Source organism: Gavia stellata, chromosome 2 (assembly GCF_030936135.1).
Source record: "Gavia stellata isolate bGavSte3 chromosome 2, bGavSte3.hap2, whole genome shotgun sequence".
Taxonomy (NCBI): Eukaryota; Metazoa; Chordata; class Aves; order Gaviiformes; family Gaviidae; genus Gavia; species Gavia stellata.
In genome coordinates, this window is record NC_082595.1 from 56,294,407 (window position 1) to 56,312,974 (window position 18,568).

General features: G+C 36.5%; 1 protein-coding gene across 1 annotated transcript in view; it reads left to right on the top strand.

Moving 5' to 3' along the window:
- The window catches only part of TBC1D32 (TBC1 domain family member 32), an 83,772-nt gene that overhangs the window by 56,201 nt on the left and 9,003 nt on the right, over nucleotides 1-18,568 (top strand). Inside the window, exons 27-28 of the mRNA XM_059833332.1 lie at nucleotides 8,439-8,522; nucleotides 18,332-18,401. Coding sequence (XP_059689315.1) covers nucleotides 8,439-8,522; nucleotides 18,332-18,401 — 154 coding nt within the window. The remainder of the gene's footprint in view (nucleotides 1-8,438; nucleotides 8,523-18,331; nucleotides 18,402-18,568) is intronic.

Sequence of the window (18,568 nt, forward strand, 5' to 3'; positions counted from 1 at the left end):
CATTTAAAGTAGGTGGCTTACAAAGAAAAAGAAAAGTCTTTCCTTTTGTGCTTTGTAGTTATCCATACACAGCCTCAAAACCTGTGTAGGTTGTTTTCTGTAACTTTGTTGGAGGTACCAGAAGCTAGGATGAGGAATTATAGAGAATCATTAAGATTTGTTAACCCAAAGCAAAAAATCGTGCTTGTTTCTGAATAACTGTTTCCAGCTGAGATGAAACTGGGTGTAAAAGACAGTAAGAAAGTATCCGTGGAATTGTTGTTACGCCTCACAGGGACTTCTGCAAGTCCTTTCACAAACCACACAAAAAAATGAAGTATGAAAATAGAAACACAATAGCATAATGATGCACTAAATAAATAAATAAAAACATCTTACAAAAGAATAGTAATATTATAAACTAAGTGTAAGTACTGATAATTTAAGGTGGATGCAAAGCTGTTCAAATGATGCATATCTGCTTTGAGGTATTTCAGAAGCAGCAAAATGTCTGCTAGCTGTGTGGTCTGAGACAACATCATGTTAATTGAAACTATTTTGAGACAGCTGTGCTGCTATGTATCTTTTGCAGCATGTGAAGCTCTTCCAAAATTTCAGAGGACTGAGAGGCTTCAGCAGTCCAGATGCCAAGAAATCAAAATTTTCTCTTTAGTTAAAAGTAAACTCCAAGGATTACAGAACAAAGATGCATACTTATGCTTCCTGTACTGGGCCCTTTCTAAGGGAGACTCACATTAACAGCAGTTGAACCAGAACATAATCAGCGAAGACAACACTGGATTCAATGACTGTATAGTGTAGCGTGTATTGATTTTTAAAGTATTTTGTGATCTGGTGTCAGGAATACTAGATGCTGAATCTATAGAACCTGCTTGAACTCCATCAGAAAATTCTTGCGCAAACTGCATAGTATCAATATCTCTGATTCACTTTTCTGGTATTGATTACCATCACATTGACTTGGTCAATGTTTTTGTGCTAAATGCTATGGTATCGCATTAATTTTGGGAATGTCCATCTTCATCCCTAGCTTGGTGTTTTCTCTATTAAAGTTACAGCCAGAGGTGATGCTTTTAAATAATTTCTGTGGTCAAACATCAAGATTCAGTTTTGAATGGCTTTATTGAATCGCTAAAAGGAATCACAGAATCACTAAGGTTGGACCTGTAAGATCATCAAGTCCAACCTAAAAAAAAAACAAACAAAAAAACCCCACAAAAAACAAACCACAACACACCAAAAACCAACCCACCCAACACCACACAGCTCCATGCCCATCAAGCCATATCCCACAATGCCACATCCACACGCTCCTTGAATACCTCCAGGGAGGGTGACTCTACCACCTCCCTATTCCAGTGTTTCACCACTCTCTCAGTAAAGAACTTTTTCCTAATATCCAGCCTGAACCTCCCCTGGTGCAACTTGAGGCCATTTCCTCTTGTCCTATTGCTAGTCACCTGGGAGAAGAGACCAACACCCACCTCTCTGCAACCTCCTTTCAGGTAATTGTAGAGAGCGATAAGGTATCCCCTCAGCCTCCTCTTCTCCAGACTAAACAACCCCAGCTCCCTCAGCCGCTCCTCATAAGACTTGTGCTCCAGACCCCTCACCAGCTTCGTCGCCCTTCTCTGGACATGCTCTAGCACCTCGATGTCTTTCTTGTAGTGAGGGGCCCAAAGCTGAACACAGTATTCGAGGTGCGGCCTCACCAGAGCTGAGTAGAGAGGCATGATCACCTCCCTGCTCCTGCTGGCCACACCATTTCTGATACAGGCCAGGATGCCGTTGGCCTTCTTGGCCACCTGGGCACACTGCTGGCTCATATTCAGCCGGCTGTCAATCAACACCCCCAGGTCCTTTTCTGTGGGGGAGCTTTCCAGCCACTCATCCCCAAGCCTGTAGCGTTGCCTGGGGTTGTTGTGGCCAAAGTGTAGAACCCGGCACTTGGCCTTATTGAACTTCATCCGGTTGGCCTCAGCCCATGGATCCAGCCTGTCCAGATCCCTCTGCAGAGCCTTCCTACCCTCAAGCAGATCAACATTCCCTCCCAACTTGGTGTCGTCTGCAAACTTGCTGAGGGTGCACTCTATCCCCTCATCCAGATCATCAATAAAGACATTAAACAAGACCGGTCCCAAAACTGAGCCCTGGGGGACTCCGCTTGTGACCGGCCGCCAGCTGGATTTCACCCCATTCACCACAACTCTCTGGGCTCGGCCATCCAGCCAGTTTTTTACCCAGCGAAGAGTGTACCTGTCTAAACCACGAGTCGCCAGCTTCTCCAGGATAATGCTGTGGGGAACAGTGTCAAAGGCTTTGCTGAAGTCCAGGTAGACAACGTCAACAGCCTTTCCCTCACCCACTAGGCGGGTCACCTGGTCATAGAAAGAGATCAGGTTGGTCGAGCAGGACCTGCCTTTCATGAACCTGTGCTGGCTGGGCCTGATCCCTTGGTTATCCTGCACGTGTCCCGTGAGATACAAACCTTCCTTAGGCTTGTATGTCTTTTAGTGTGGCAGGACTGAAAGTGTGGGATTTTTCTTGGTCATCTAAAAGCAAATCATATTGTAGACAACAAGCTTCTACATTCTATTGTTCTAAGCACAATAAGCTAAGACAAAGGCATTCTTCTAGTCATTCCTTCTGTAAACGTGCTACAGCATTGTGGATGCTAGGGATATAGCTGCTTGTTGTTGAGCATTTTTGCATGTGTCTTTGGGTCACTTAGATCAGCGAGAGAACTGTGGACAGAGCCCTTGGCCAGGTTAAGTCTTGGCCTCTTTTGGACTACTCTTTGTAATGCTTGTGGCCTCCCTGAAGCATCTTTAGTACATCTAGATAAGACCTTTCTGTGTATTGGCATCTAGGCTTTGGCAGGAAGAGGAACAGGCAAATCAGCTCCTCTGAGAATAGCTTACATTTATGTAGAAAATTACTGGGCTTTGTGAATCTGGGCATAGTATATTCCATGTTCAAATCATTCGCGTGATTGGGAGGTATTTTTTTTTGAACCAGTGATCTTGGCTTGACTGTTTTATCCATGCCTTTTTCAGTTGTCTCACCCTTCAGGTTTTGCAGAAGGCGTTTCTGCTGTTTTCAGCCCTGGCAACTCCTTTTTTATCTGTTCCTAATTAGTGTTGTGTCAGCAGCTGATCTCTTTCCTGTCTGGGCAGTTTCTCCTCTGTTAGGAGACTTTGAACTCTAAGTGACAGAAATTGAGGGTGTTGCAGAGATCATATAATTATATGCTAACATTCTTCCCTTCATAACTGAGAAGTAATCAGTCCCCAAATCCTAATCGTTCTCCTCAAGCTTTATATCCATATGTGGATATGGATAGGGATAGTAAACTCAGCTAAAGTGACTCGCTTCATGGAGTCATTCAGGGTTTCCATGGTATATCTCCCTCAAGAATCTGGACTTAGATTACCAATATTCTTTAGGGTCTATTAATTTACCTCCAAAATGTTCTCAAACAAACAAACAAATGCATGTGGGAGGCATATTTCTTTTTTAAGGTAATTTTTGTCTTCAGGCAGTTATTCTTTTAGTCTCAGCAATCATTGATGACTTCAAAGATATGAAAAACATAGCAGCTTGTGAAATTTCATATGAGATCTTACTGGAAAACACAGGATTTTTCTTCATTTTTTACAAGCAGAATGGTTGATGAACGCGGAGTGGTTATCAACACACTGTTCTGCAATCCATTAATGCTTTGTGAGCTCTGCATCATCTGAGGTAGCTCTGTCAAAACTGTGATTCTTTGAGGCAATGTCATTGTTTGTGATGTTTGGGTGCTACAGCCTTTAGCAATTGCTGCAAAAAGTTGAAAGTAACTGCAGAACTTTCCACATGGGATGAAGAACCAAAAAGATGGATATTTTTAGTAGGCATGACTGTTGTGTGTGGTTGTATTTTTTTTTTATTTTTTTTTTTATTCAGGATAACAAAATGCCAGACTTTGGCAGTTATATCAGAATAGCCTAATCAGGCATTGTAAATGTAGTTTATATCAAGTTATACTTTACAGCTACTGGGATCTCAGCAAGGAGGGTATCTCAGTTGTCACCACTCTGCCTGTGTATAGAAGTAAAGATAATAGGAACTTTAGTTTTTGTTGAAAAGGATCTTCTGGATTCAAAGAAAATTACATACTACATTTTTAGAGGCATTACTGGCGTGTTGTTCCTTCTTTTAAGGAGAAGATTATCTAAATTTCAGTCTTCATTACTTCCAGCTAAAAAAGATTTGACTAACTTTAGTCTTGTGTAGTAGTTTTCCATAGGCTCTCTTGTTAAGTGTGTGAGAGAGAATTATTTAGGCTGTGATTTCAAAAAGACAAATCAGGGTAACTGCGTTATATTTCCATTCTGAATTGGTCCTCGGAGGAGCCTATTCTTCTCATCAAGAAGATATTTTTCTAAGCTCAATCAGATCTTTTTAAATACAGACCAAATCTTCTGCCTCGAAGATCACTCAATTAGATCTAGATTCTGCATGTGGTCTGCTCTCATTTTTTAGTATGACCAATTTAAAAATACTGCATTCGCAAAAGAGGTTTTTAGAATAATACAAAAAAGATGTTTACCTTTTTATGACCTTACTTGATTTTTCAAGGAGGCTTGTTTCAGAATTAGACTGGAACAGTGGGTCTTTCATGTTACGCAGGAAGAACAATTGCAAATCAAAACTTCTTTCATCTGTTCCCCAGACCAGTTTGGAGCAACTTCCAAGGGAATATCCTGTAAGCAGTGTGAGTGCATAAGAATGTGCATGCATGTGTGTGAAGACATTTGATTAGGAGTTGAAAGGCATTGATAAAGATACTTGTATATTGGTATAAGATACGCAACCGTCATCTCTAATGGAAGCACTGTCGGAATATTTATTGTCTTGTTTTCCTCTTCTCAAAGAAGATGCAGGTTGTTCCTTTGCCATTTCAATATACAATAATTGAAAGTCTCTCCCATTATCTTAGGAATTCAAGGAAGTCCTCCTTATTGTTGCCATTAAGAAGCGAATTGCCAACTGTGTTTTTCATAGATTTATTAAGCTGAAGTGTGGTTGATGGAGTTGAAAATTTCTGACACTACTCTTACTAAGAAGTCAGCTGTCCAAGGTTTTCACTCTTGAATTTTTAACCTCTAACACAAGTCAAGCAGGACTACTGTTAACTCTTAAGAAATTTCTTTTTCTTTTAAATGCCTCTGAAGCATCTGTGAGTTGGTATAGAATTACTTTAGAGGATCTAAAAAAATCTGATGCTTTTCACAGTTTTTGACCTTTTTGGCCTAAACCTTTCAGAGTAGGAATTAGATAACCTGTCATGGTGATTACCTATTAAAACAGTTTTAATCACATTAATATTTTTAATCAGTGTTCTTATGCAGTTTAGAAGCCATTTCGATTACCTTCCTTTTGTACATTAGTTCTTCAAGGAAAAAAACCCCATCCTGCAGGAATTCAGCTGTTTTATGAGCATACTGCAGTCGTTTAGGGAATTTTAAAACCCTTTCATTTATTTGGTATATTATTACACACTTCTAAACCAAAATTCTCTTTATTTTGGATGTGTGTGTTAAATTTGCATGAGGTAATTGCCAGTCTCTTAAAAACTTCGATGTCAATATAGCCAAGCTACCATAATTTTTAAGAAAATCAACATTTTCACTGAGTTGGTAGGCCATGAAACTAATCTCTATCTCTGAACATAACGTCTGCATGAGAATGTGGGCTTTTACAACAATACGGGCTGTACCATACAATGAACTTTCCTAAATTTATTTTGTCTACTTTTTCCAGTTAAATGAAAAATCACTGAGCCAGTTTCAACCTTTATAAAAATTTTCAGGGAGTGTCCACACGGCAGCTAAATGATTTAGTATTAAAAGACAAAAATTAAAATAACTACTTGTCATTTCACATGGACATTCTTTTGGAAGAGAAAGTTCTGTGAAAACTCTCTATTTGTGTATTAACCAAATTTGTTTTGATAAACTCTTATGTGTGTCTTCCTCTCTCAAGCTTGATCAAAAGCTTCTCAAAGATCCTGATAGGCACTTAGGTAAATACTTTCAAATGGTGGAAATCAATTTAGTGCTTGAGTTTCAAAAAATTGCTTAGCAGTTGAGCTGTCACTTCTCCCATTAACTCAAGAACTGAACTGAAATATTCAACTGCTAGGTCAAGCATGTGGTTTCCTTCCAGCAAAAAGGGAAGAAATAGACAATGTTCTGACTTGGTTTTAAAGTTTCTGAATTGTGTGGTATTTTAGTCTTTTTAACATAGTTGCTGTTTATTATTATAGGATGGCATATTTCAGTAATCACAATGCTAATAGTTATACAGTAAACATATAGCTAGTTACAAATGCTAAGTTTTATTTCTGCTTTTTGCTATCTACAGTTCCAGGTATAGATACCTTTTCTCATTTTGCACAACTCTTTGATATATTGTTTGTGACCCAAATTCCACTGAGCATATTAGTGAAGATTAGTGAGGTTATTCGTTTTGTGAGAATAAACAAACGGTTACTCTTCTGTAAAATAAATTGCTTTTTGCTAGCCCCATGTGGTTTATTAACCATGATTAAAAATAGCTATATTATGTTTTATTAGCAGTTTCTCCTCTCCCTAAAAATGCGTAAGAACATAAATTACACATGTAATTTTTTTGTTTTAATAGTCCTTTGCAATGCAAAATTAATTTTCTTACTGTTGAAGTGGGCTAGTCCATGTTTAGCTGTTGTAGTGAAACTTTTTTGCCCCTTTGCCCTACTTATCAACATAGTATTACCAAAACTCAACCTTTTAAAAACTTTTTCTGGATTCATTCAGTGTAAATTAATTTCTGTAAATGTTTTTGACAACTAATCAAGAAAAAAAAAAATCATGATTTAATGTCAGTGTGTTAGCTTAAAATGGTTGGAAGAAGAGATACTTGTCTTTGTGATGTCTTTTTCTTCATTATTTTTCTGGCATAACAGGCATCAGACTGGGAGTGGAGGTTCTGTCTTCCTATTCCTCCTCCTCCTGCACGAAAGAGCTTGCACTGCAGTCTCCTGTGTTAGTTTTCCTGTCAGCAAGGCTAGTTCAAGAGTTGCCTAGCTTTCTCCATTGCCACCTCCACCACAGATTGTTATGCCTTACTTGTGCTGCTACAGCTGTTCATACAGCTATCCGCTAAAATGGTGTAGTGGAATTATTCGGTCTAAAACCAGCAAAATTAACTGTGGATGCATGGAGTTATGTGCAGGAATGGGGAACCAGGGGCTGAAGCTTCAGTGCTATTAAATTGAGGTGCTGCCAAGGAAATAGTAACATGCAGTCTTAAAACAGGAAATCCCATGGGTAGCATCACTCTTACCCTCTAAATACACTTCCTTGCTTTGCATTATTGTGAAAAGACGGTTATATCACTATTCTTTAAATCCTGTTTATCATGACAACAGTAGCTGGTTTAGGATAGCATTTACTTATAAAAAATGTTCATTGTTCCTATCTTAAAGTCTTAATATGGCTTATCTCAGTATGGGTTTCCTCCATGCGGTATGCGTAAAGGCTTCCTTGTATCCTTTGTTTAAATCTATAAGGTGGCATTGTGGTCAGTTGCGGTGGCCTCAAACTAGGCTGATGAATCTGGAACAGTTTTTGCTAATGGTTTGTCATTGAGAGTTCTTGTTAACGTCCTGGCTAACATCCTGTTAAGGTGGAAGATACGATTTCCTGCATAGTGACCAGATGTCAGCATCTGATTTACCTATGCAGTACCTGCAGATGCAAAGTTCCATGGCAAGAACTGATTAAGAACGTTATGGTCATCATAAAATACAGAATTTCCCAAAGGAAATGCTCCTATTGCTTAATTTTAAGTGAATAATTTTTATCTTGTGATGGCATAGGTGTTTTTTATTGTTTTTTTTTGGAAACAGCCCTTAAAACTTCATTTGCTTTTGTTAGCTAGCATCATTTTGGGGTGCTGTGGGGTTTTTGATGTGTGTGGGTTGTTGGGGTTTTTTGTTTTTGGGGTGTTTTTTTTGGTTTGTGGTGTTTTTTTTTTCCTTTCCTGTCTATATACACAGACAAATGTGGTAAGATATTGTAGTTTAATTATAGTTAATTTTCATGTCATATTGAAACAGTGTAACAAATTCTGAAGCAGTCTGGGAGGATATAAAGATAATATGGGATTTTCCTACCGTTTACACTGAATATATTCTCAGTAAAGCTATTATAATTTAATTTAAGTTAGGAATTGTGTTAGGAATGCAAAAGAGCAATGCATGCTTTGAATTGTTCCCCCATAAAAACATGAATAAACATGCAGGAATTCAAATAGCTTTAATTTCTCACTTATTGTGATTTTATTAGGTAATGTAGTTCCACATTTTGTTCATTGCCTCTAATGTTTTAATGGGTTTTTACTTTTTGCAGTTTTGGCTGAATTAATTGAAAAGTTCGTGTCACATCTTTCTGAAAGCCGATTGGATTGTTATTTCAGCACGGGAAACTATAAAGGTCAGTTTCCTAATAATTTATTGCCATGCAACCTCTTCATATTTAAATTACTTTCCTTTTAAATGTATCTGTAGCATTTTGGGGGTTGTTTAAAATGTTCTTTAACAGCTCAGAAATTCATTAACTGGTGGGAAATACCTCACTTGGGAGCAAAAGATGATGTGCTTGAATAAACAGTACAGATGATTATTAGTGATGGGCTTTCACATTTCTGTATGGGTAGTGGAAAGATGGAGATGCAGAACAGGTGAGGCTATGATTCAAAGTGTTTGTTGACACCTATTATGGAATGATTTGCAAAGCTGGCAGCATAAACATTTAAGATGGTATAAGCAATCTGGCTCACCTTTTAAAAGCCCCATAATACATAATCAACCCAAAGGTATGCAATTTATATTGCATTAAAGGATATGTGTTAAAGAACTGCTATTGTTGGCAGAGTAATCTGAGTGTTAGTCTTGTACAGATGTCATGCTTACAGCCATGAATAAAGGATGAATGAGAAAGTTAATTTATTCTGAGTGTGAAGTAATACATTTTAGTATTTTGAAGCACTCACAAAATTAGAACATTTAGAAGCATTGTTAATACCTGCTGGAAAATGCACTTTTATTCTTTACTGTCTGTCCAGGACTTTTCTCTTAGGTTGTAGTTCAGTCATTTAGAGTACTTACTCTGCCACTACCTCTGGAGAACCAAGCCTGCTTTGGAGCGAGTCTGTTATTTATACTGATATTTTATTCTCACATCCATAGGATGCAAATATAGTGTCCTTGGAGACTTCAGACTTGCCTTTGAAGTTTCAAAGCATACAACCCCTTTAGTAATTTAAAGGATCTCTTTCTTTTATGTAGTGGCCGTTACCTTCTGAAAGCTTGCTAATGGAATACTCTTAATTTTATTTGAGAATCTCTCTCTTTGTTTAATGAAGAGAGTTGCTGAAGCAACAGTTCTTTCTGTCACTCTTTTATTTTTCCTTAAAAGATCCTTAAAGGGTTTTTTGTTGTCCTGCATTAGTTTGCTATTTACTTTTCAACTTTGTTGCATAATGAACAATAAAAATCTTTTCATGGACTTGTAAGACTTGCTATTTACATATTTCTGACACTTCCCAATTTAAATTATGATTTTGATGGTTCATTTAAAAACCCACATAACGTCTTCATGACGTAAATGATTTATATGACACTTAGAATGCCCCTCTTGCTCCTGTCTGTACTCTCTTTAGGTCGCAGTTCAAAGTATCACACATTCTCCAATGATATGGGAGGCCCAGGTGTAGTTTTCTTTTCTGTCTTGGGGAATGCCTATCTCGAATTTCTTTGGAGAACAGTATAGCCTGCAGACTTAGCTTTTCAAGGTTATCTTAGTGTTTCATGTTAGAAAACCAGGAAAACCTGCTTGGTTTGAATAAGGCAAAAACTAACTAGAGGAGGAACAGACATCTAACTGTTCAACCTCCAAGTGGATGCCTTGCCCAGCAATGACAGCATCCTGCTGTTTCTTAATCACAACAGCTAAATGCTTCCATCCAGTGTGGAAGAACTCCGATGAAGGGAAGCAGTAGTCCATACTCTGTTCACTTAGATGTCAAATACTTAGTCTCAATCCACTCCTCTCAACCTTTTGTTCAAAGCTGGGATTTAAAGCACATTCGGGAAGGTTGAACCTGCATGTTCTAATTCATTCATTTACCATGAACCATTGATTAGGTAAAGGTGGCAACAACATTATTAATCTAAAATTTAATGCCAACTTTGAAGAAACACCCGGTTTGAAAATCCTGTGACAATTGCATACATTAATTTAATTTTTTAGAACTGAAAATCCTGAAGAATACGTACAGAAACAAAACAAAGATAACATAGTAAAAGCCTCAATTCTTGATTTTTCTTGAGCTTGACAGATTTTATTTCCATGATAAACCAACTCAGTCTGTATGACATTCCTCTGTTCGGAATATTTTTTTCATTCGGTCTTATACAGGCACTATTGGACATTAATTCTGCATAAGTTTGCCTGTTCAATTCTCAAATAAAAGCTCCAAAATTTAAAGGGTTGGCTGATGAACAATTTTCATTTGCAAATGCTTTTTATAGTCCATGTGCTTTAATGAAGACAAGCTTGGAAATGGGAGAGTGAGAAGCCTTCTCAAGGATAGTCAGTAGCCTGGGGGTAAAAAACTGATGTGAAATGTAGGCAAAGGGCTGATGTTGTCTTAATGCTTTCTTTCCCTGTCAGCAACACCGTTATCACAGACTCTTTTTGTGAAGAGTTCTCCAGTCCAGGAAAGAGTGTTGCTCAGGCAAACAGCATATGCTTCATCAAGGGTTTCTTTTAAGTTTTATAGAAAAATAGTTACTAAAATTTCATAGCACCTTTTTCAGACAGGTGTAGTAATGAGTGTTGTCCAGGGAAACTAATTTTGATCAATAAATTCATGCTAATTGACATGAAAGTGAAACAAAATCTGGCTCTAAAATTGAATCTATGTACTCCACTCTGGAACAGTAAAAGGGCTTGTTTATACGAATCAGTTCTATAGCTAAATTTACACTCATTTCAGGTTCTTTTTTACATCATAAAACATACAGCGTGGCATTCCTATGAAGATAGGGAATGCGCTTTGAGAAGCCAAGTCTGTATTATGCTTCTGATGTTTGTACAGAAGGGACAAACAAAACACGCTCAAATCTTTTTCAGACCTTATTTAAAATTAGGTTTCTTTAGTGATTGAATAATGATTGATCAGATTTGTATACATTTCCCAGGGTTTTCTGCTAATGTGTATGAAGGGTTGGAATTTCTCCAAGAAGAACAATTAATTATTGAATGCTATGTAATTTCACAGTATCTTTTCCATGTACGTATATGTAAGCACTATCTAAGCTAAATCCTAAAACTGCTGTTACAGTAGAAACATTTTTCTGAATTAGGTAAAGCTAATGAGTTGTTAGAAGGTAAACTATATTCCAGATGCATCTTTCTAGCTGCACATCTAAGTAAGCCAAACATGCACTTGGCAATTGCGTGTGTCCACCATTCTTTTGAATAAATTTGGGTCTGAGGAACTGAAAAGTTTCTAATAGTTGTTCAATTTTAATGAAGAGAAGCCACAATTTTCATGAAAATGGATTCAGTACAATGCATAGATATTCAGTGTTTATCATGTTTCTTGAAATGAGAAATTGATTATCTTAAAAAATGACAGCTTTCTAAACCCGTAGGTAGTTATAATTAGAATAACACAGTCATCCATCTGCTGTGCAATCCCTCAGGATTTCAGTCTATTATAAAATTTGCAACTATGGAAAAATCAAATTAGTTTGGGTTGTTACCATTTTCAAGATAAGAAAGAAGGAAAAATATCTGATAAACCACTATGCAGTTGCAATGTTTAATTATAAACAGTAACACAAATCTTACTTGAAGTTTACTTTCTGCAAGCAGCAATGGTACTGCTGTGATGTGGATTCAGATGAGTAAAATAACATACAATATATACATTAAATGTTCATGAAGTCTGTGTATCCCCTTTCCCAGAATTAATACTTTCTAGTTTGCTTTTATTTTTCTTTGTTCTTAAAAAACCCAAAACATGAAAAACCAAATCATTGATGTCTAGCTGTAATAGGCAATAGGATGGCAAGAAACTGAAATTTGCTGTAGCAGTAAAATAGGCGTTAAGCATTAGGGATATGAAGTTCCTAAAATAGCCACTTGCTCTTCCTGTTAGCAAATTCCAGTTTATTGCAACATAAATGCTTTGTGGAAATGTATTGGTTTTCTCAAGGTTTTAACAAACCCATTTCTCAAAGAATTCCACTTGCATAGTCATCTAATATATTGGTGTCTGGACTTCTTAATTGATCTCCGCCATGTGTTGCAGGCTGCCCAAACTTGGGAATGCTACGACCTTTCAGGATCAACTGAGTTTTTTTGGTAGCTCTGGTTGTGCAGATGACCTTGCAGTTGAGTTCTCTCTTTCCACCAGACTTCGTCTCTGAAACAGCTCTGCCATGTACTGCCAATGGGACAAGAACCTCAGGGATTTCAGGTCTTAGCCATAAAACTCATGTCACGGTGTGTTCCTTCTTGAGATGAGGCTTAGTTCTCCAGCTGAACAAAATCTCATAAGAACTTTCTACCATTTAAAGAGCTCTTAATCTTCTAAGGGTCAGGTGGATCAGGTAATGAACTGAAAAATTTTAAAAACACCAATGGGAAGTTATCAGTATAGAGATGATCAGAAGGAGTAGCAAATGATAAATACAGGACTACAGCCCCAAATTGGGCTGAAAGGGAAGGAGAAGGAAGGGCATTCTTCCCTTCTTCCTGCATCATTTGATGAATGCATTTCTTTAAAGATGGGTACCCACTTTAAAGATGCTGTTAGCAAAAAGCATTTTGCCCTTTGCCAGTTTATATGTAACTGGACTGAAGATATGATTCATTCTTAATGATGTTGCTGCCAAAAATAGCTTGAGTATTTGTGATGACCAATACATGAAGAAGTTGTTCTAGATATGAGTATTTTGAACTTTTATTGTTATGACAAGCATACTGGTTGTCATAACAGATACTTTCAATAGTCAAGGTGGAATTGCACATGAGAACCTGGCCCTGATGAGAAGCCAACAACATTCTCCAGCAATTATTCTTGGATCTTGTTTACATTGTCTCCATTCACGGTTCAAATCCAACAATAATAATACTTTCCTTAGAAATGGGATCTTTATAGACAATACTAACAATGAATATGAGATTCAAACTGTCAGAAGTGCTCTAGATGAGTAGCCTGGTGGAGGAGATGACACCATCAAAAAATGGTAGCAAAATGGCAGAAGAGAATATAGTGAGAAACTTATGACTTCTGCTCTGCCCCAACTCCAAATAATTTTTAAAATAGAAAACTTTCATAAGGACATCAGAAGGAGAGAAGATAGGTACTGACAAAACATAAAGGTCTATACTGACTGGTTGGGCACCTGCCCACTGACAGTGTCAACGTTTAGGTACCTGTTGAAGAGTAAGTAAAAAACCTGCTTTTTTGTTAAAAAAAAAAAAAAAAAATTAAAATTTGAGTTCCACAATTTCAGTTTATATGGACAAAGCCAAGGACTAGAGATCTGATAATGAACATAATTACATGCTTTAAAGATTTTTGAAGCATCTGCAGAAATTACGCAGGTGGCTCTGGCCATCATGGGATTTTCAACTATTTGCACTATTGTTACTTACATGGTTCCTTTGAATCAAAAGTATTTTCCATCCATACAAAGAATACTAATCTTTTTTACCATCACTGAAGTTAAAATTTAACATACATTAACATTTTGCAAAGATTATTTATAAAGCCATAAAACCATTTGACCTGGGCACCAGGAAGTGAAAAAGCTAAATCAGTAACGTAAGCAACAGCTTCAGTCATTTTCTTCACTTAACACAAAAGGAAAGCCAGCAGTTTCTTTGGGGTAACAGCAGTTAAACAGGCAAATAAATTAATTACTACCTAAAGATCATACAAGTTGTATGAAATATGCCGTAAAGCTGTTTCAGCTTGGCATTCTGTCATTTCAGTATAAGCGTGATGTAGCCCATTTTCTCCTGAGTTAAACACATAAAAGCTTCTTCATGGTAAGAGGGAAAATGAATAAGAAAGCAGTCTTTCATACGAGTTGTAAAGTTCATTGAAGTCTACTCTGATCAGGAAGAATACTACCGGACTGTGCGTGCCAGTTAACTTACTCTGAAGTGCTTGTAGCTATAGATTGAGTTTAATAATAATATGTAATTGCCTTTGCAAATCATGCCTTACGGGATGTCTGGTTTTGTGCTCCTGAATGCTACAAAACATTTTGAGAAGTACTGCCCATTGAGATGTTTGAAATGGGGATGATCAGAGTTAGTGCGAATGTTCAGTCATGACTTTGAAGCAAGGAAACACTAAGATTGCTTAAAGAATTGCTCCCTTTTGACATTTATGATTTCTCAGAGTTTTGCAGGAAGACCTGGAAGATAAATACCACAGAAGACAATCAGCCCATCTTTTCTTATTGACAGAAAATGAAAACCTTCAAGTTCCTTTCCATCGCTAGGTTTTGTTCTGCGATAAATAAATAAATAAATAAGGAAGGAAGGGGCTTGTAAGCAGAAGTTAATCCTCACCTCTCCCCAGGGTCACGTGATTTGCATCTGGAACTATCCAGGATGCACAGGACTGCTTCTCTTTAAAGGCAAAGACTAGATAGGCAATGGCAGTGAAGCATGCTTTACCCAGCAATCCCAGATTTAGGCTAACTGAACCAGGTGGGACAAGTTGCTCAATGAACCCTCTTTGCCTTTTTTTCACCCTGCTCCCTACTCTCACTGCTCCCCCCACTCAAGCAGCAGAGGTCTTAATTCTCTCTTTTTGGTTCACTGTGGAACACTGAATTTCATTTAGAGGTAGAAGGGTTGGAAACAAGAGGAAGATTACCAAGTCATAAAAAGAAATACTTCCTTATTGTAGAAAAAGATAATATTCTACAATTTTTCATGTGTAGTGTTCTTTTTTTTGTTTTGTTTTAAAGTTATCACTGACAATTAATAGCTTACAGACTGTGCTGTTTCAAAGGAAGCGTTTTCTCTTTTGAATTAAAAGATTGTGTTAAACCGTGGATTTAAAAAAATATTTGAGAGCAGGCATACCAGTATTTCTTATGGTTATCTTATCTGAAGTGTGTATGGTAGGTTGCTAATATAAAGAGCAGTTGCATGACTAAAAACGGTTAAAAAAAATGTATCATTTACACTTTAAGATGGTTCATACTTACTGCTGTGTGGTTTTTTAATGCATTTTAGAGTGAGAGATAAATTCAACTTTCTATTAGAATATTTTTTTTTAATTGTAAATCAGCTCCTAGAGAATTCTGATATCCTTCAAGTCACTAGTTTAATTTTGGCTTAATTTCTATTTTACAGTGGTTTACATTTTTAAAGAAAGAAGCGTTAAATACCTGTTCAACATAGAATTTTGTTTTGTTAGATAAATAAAAGCATGCTGTTCATTCCATTTAATAATAGCCACAGTGCTGTATCATGTTGTTAATCTAATTCATAGTTCAGAGAGGTGTTCTGTCCTTTGTTTGAGGATAAATGGCATTTTTATTTAGAAAATTAATCTGTCGATGCCTTTTGTTATGAAACCCATTGTGTTTCAAGACAGGTAGTTCTATCAGGTGTATTGATAAATATCTGTCAAATGAGTTTTGTAGAAAATTAAATTCAGTGTATTAAATCAGAGGTATGAGTATCATTATGATAGTACAGTCACAACATACTCCTGCAAGCTTACTAGTCAACTCTTTATCCATGGATTGCAATATGTAGTATTTCAGTATTCCACTTATTGTTAATAACAATTTTCTAAGCTTAATGGAGCATTCAAGGTTTCTAGGTCCACTTTTTAATCAGTGGGAAGTGGTCCTTTGTGTATTCTAAATGACTTTACAGTTTTCTAAAGCCTAGTCTTCCCAGTCTATTAATTGGTAAACAAAATGGAAAATCAAAACTTTTGACCCAGGACAAAGGACTACAGTTTGTGTGTTCCCATTGTGACTTGTGGATTGGCAGCAACTTGACTGTCTAGTGTACAGAACTATGATTATATCAAATACACTGATGTCCAAAAGCAAGAGTTTTTGCCTTGATGAGGTACTGTGTAATATAGAATTATTATTCAATCCAAAACCTGTGTTAATTTTATCTTCTTTCACGATACAGGGGAAAATATCAAAAGGAAAACTGATAAGGAGAAAACCCTTTTCAGCAACTAAGAAATTATTACAACAGAGAAGAAAAGGCAATGAGAATAAATGAAATCAGTTGTGTTCTTCTAACGTTAATGTGAAACAAGCATTCAGTACTTGCTGTAAACTGTTACAGAATGGAAACTGGGGTCAGATAATGCGTTGCGATACAGCTGTTCCTCATTACACCCTTGCTGGACTGGGATACCAGCTCCTGCATTGCCACCCACAGGAGGATCCACCTCAAAATGGAGGCAGGGCTTCCTTGTGGCTTAGAGGTGGTTATACTGCTTGCTACTCTCCTGCCATTAAATATGGTCGTGTCAGGACTGAATTAGCCATTAGTCATAGCCAACTCATAGGATATAAGTATGCCTCTTGCCTTCACAGTTGCACACAGGAACCTGAAAATTAATTGACTTAGTATGGTAATTGCAGCCTGAGTAAACAGGTAACTTGGAACAGGAGCTGTAAAAAGATATGAACTGTTTCACTCATCTCTGTGGGTTTTTAACTGAAATACCCTGTGATTTTATATGTATTCTTCCAAATATTGTGCTGCTTGTATGCTATGCAAAAGAAATTTGACTTCTGTTCTTTGGGTAAAAAAAACATCTCTGATGTGGGTTTGCTGTTTCAATCCCATCGGATTATTGAATAAATTAGTTTTACTCAAAGACCAGTTGATTTTTCTTATGTATAAATGTACTTGTCAAAAGTACACCGTTAATTTCTCTTGACCCTAACACTTAGATCATTGTCCTCTGTTAAAGTTGTAATACAGAGTGGGGGTTTTTTCTTACCATACTTCCCCTACTGAATTTTATTGCTTCATTGTCCAATGTAATTTTGCTGTATTATTTTCTTCATGAAAATTTCAACCTATTTCATGTCATCTGAGCAGAGTGCTTCTTAATTTTTTTTCTTTGACTTTTCTTCCTAACCAGAGGCATTTCCTCCCTTAACCTGTAAATATTTCATCTTTAATACCTTAGTCCCTGTTTGCTTATCAGGAACATAGTGTTCACCTGAATGGGTAGCCAGGGAATCTCTCAGTTTGATTTCTCTATCAGTTTGAGAAGGATATAGAAAAAGTACATATCGAGTTACTGTGGGATCTGCTTAATCAGATTTTCACATTTATCACTTACATGAATATTTTTTAACTTCTGCTGCCATATCTGTTATTTACATTTTAAATAAATTATGCCAGTTGTTAGAGGGTATTTTTATTTATTTGTTTCATTTGTTGTTGTTTTTTAAGTAGCACTTTGAAAGAAGTATATTAAAGGTTTAAGCCCTCAGCTTTGTAACTCATAATATCATTGGACTGTAATTTTTTTCCAAGGTATAGTTATCTTAGATGATATATGTACACAAGAGAAACAACGCACCATTTTTAATTGCATTTAGAATTTAAAAATTTGAGAAAACATGACAACAGAGGTTGCTTTAATTAATAACTTATTAATTTGTCTAACATGGATTTTAAATTTAAACGAATGCAGAAAATGGGGTATATATTACTGTGTGAATGGGATATATATTACTGTGAAAGAACAACGCATAGAAATACAGGATTTTTTAAATCCATCAGTTATAAAGTTTTCAAAATAGAATTTCTGTTTAAAAAGTTGGTTTTAAAGCTTTAAGGCCACTGGAATGGAAGAAAGTAGATCAGAAAATGCCGCTTTGTCTGATTTCTTGGCCAGAAGGGATAAAGCTCTACTAAGAAATGGGACTGAAAAAGATGTTTGTTTACATCGTGCTGTAAAGCTAATGATAATCATATGAACAGTGAAGATTTCCTTATAAAGAAGGTGATTTTAATAATAAAAAAAACCCCTTATATGAAGAACACAGGTTCTTGATGCATCCTTTGCAAACACTACTAAAGTAATTCCAAATAAGAAACAGTTCTCCAGAATTGGTAGTCATACATACAAGAAGCTTTACATTAGTATTCAGTTAAAATCATATTTATGATAATACTTTATTATATTTTTTCTTTTGTTTTAGCCATGGATGCAGATGTAAAGAATGAAAGCCTCTCATCTGTGCAGCAGCTTGGTGTTGAAATGACGGTCAGGTACATGGTATTAAAATATTTCCCTAGTGTGTTACTAGGATTTGTTTGATTTTCATGGAATGGCTTTAATGATATTTAATCCATCAACTCATAATTCTATACCATTTAAATCTAAAGATCATCTTTAAGAAGATGAGTTCTAACTTTGAAAATGGAAAAGCTATAAG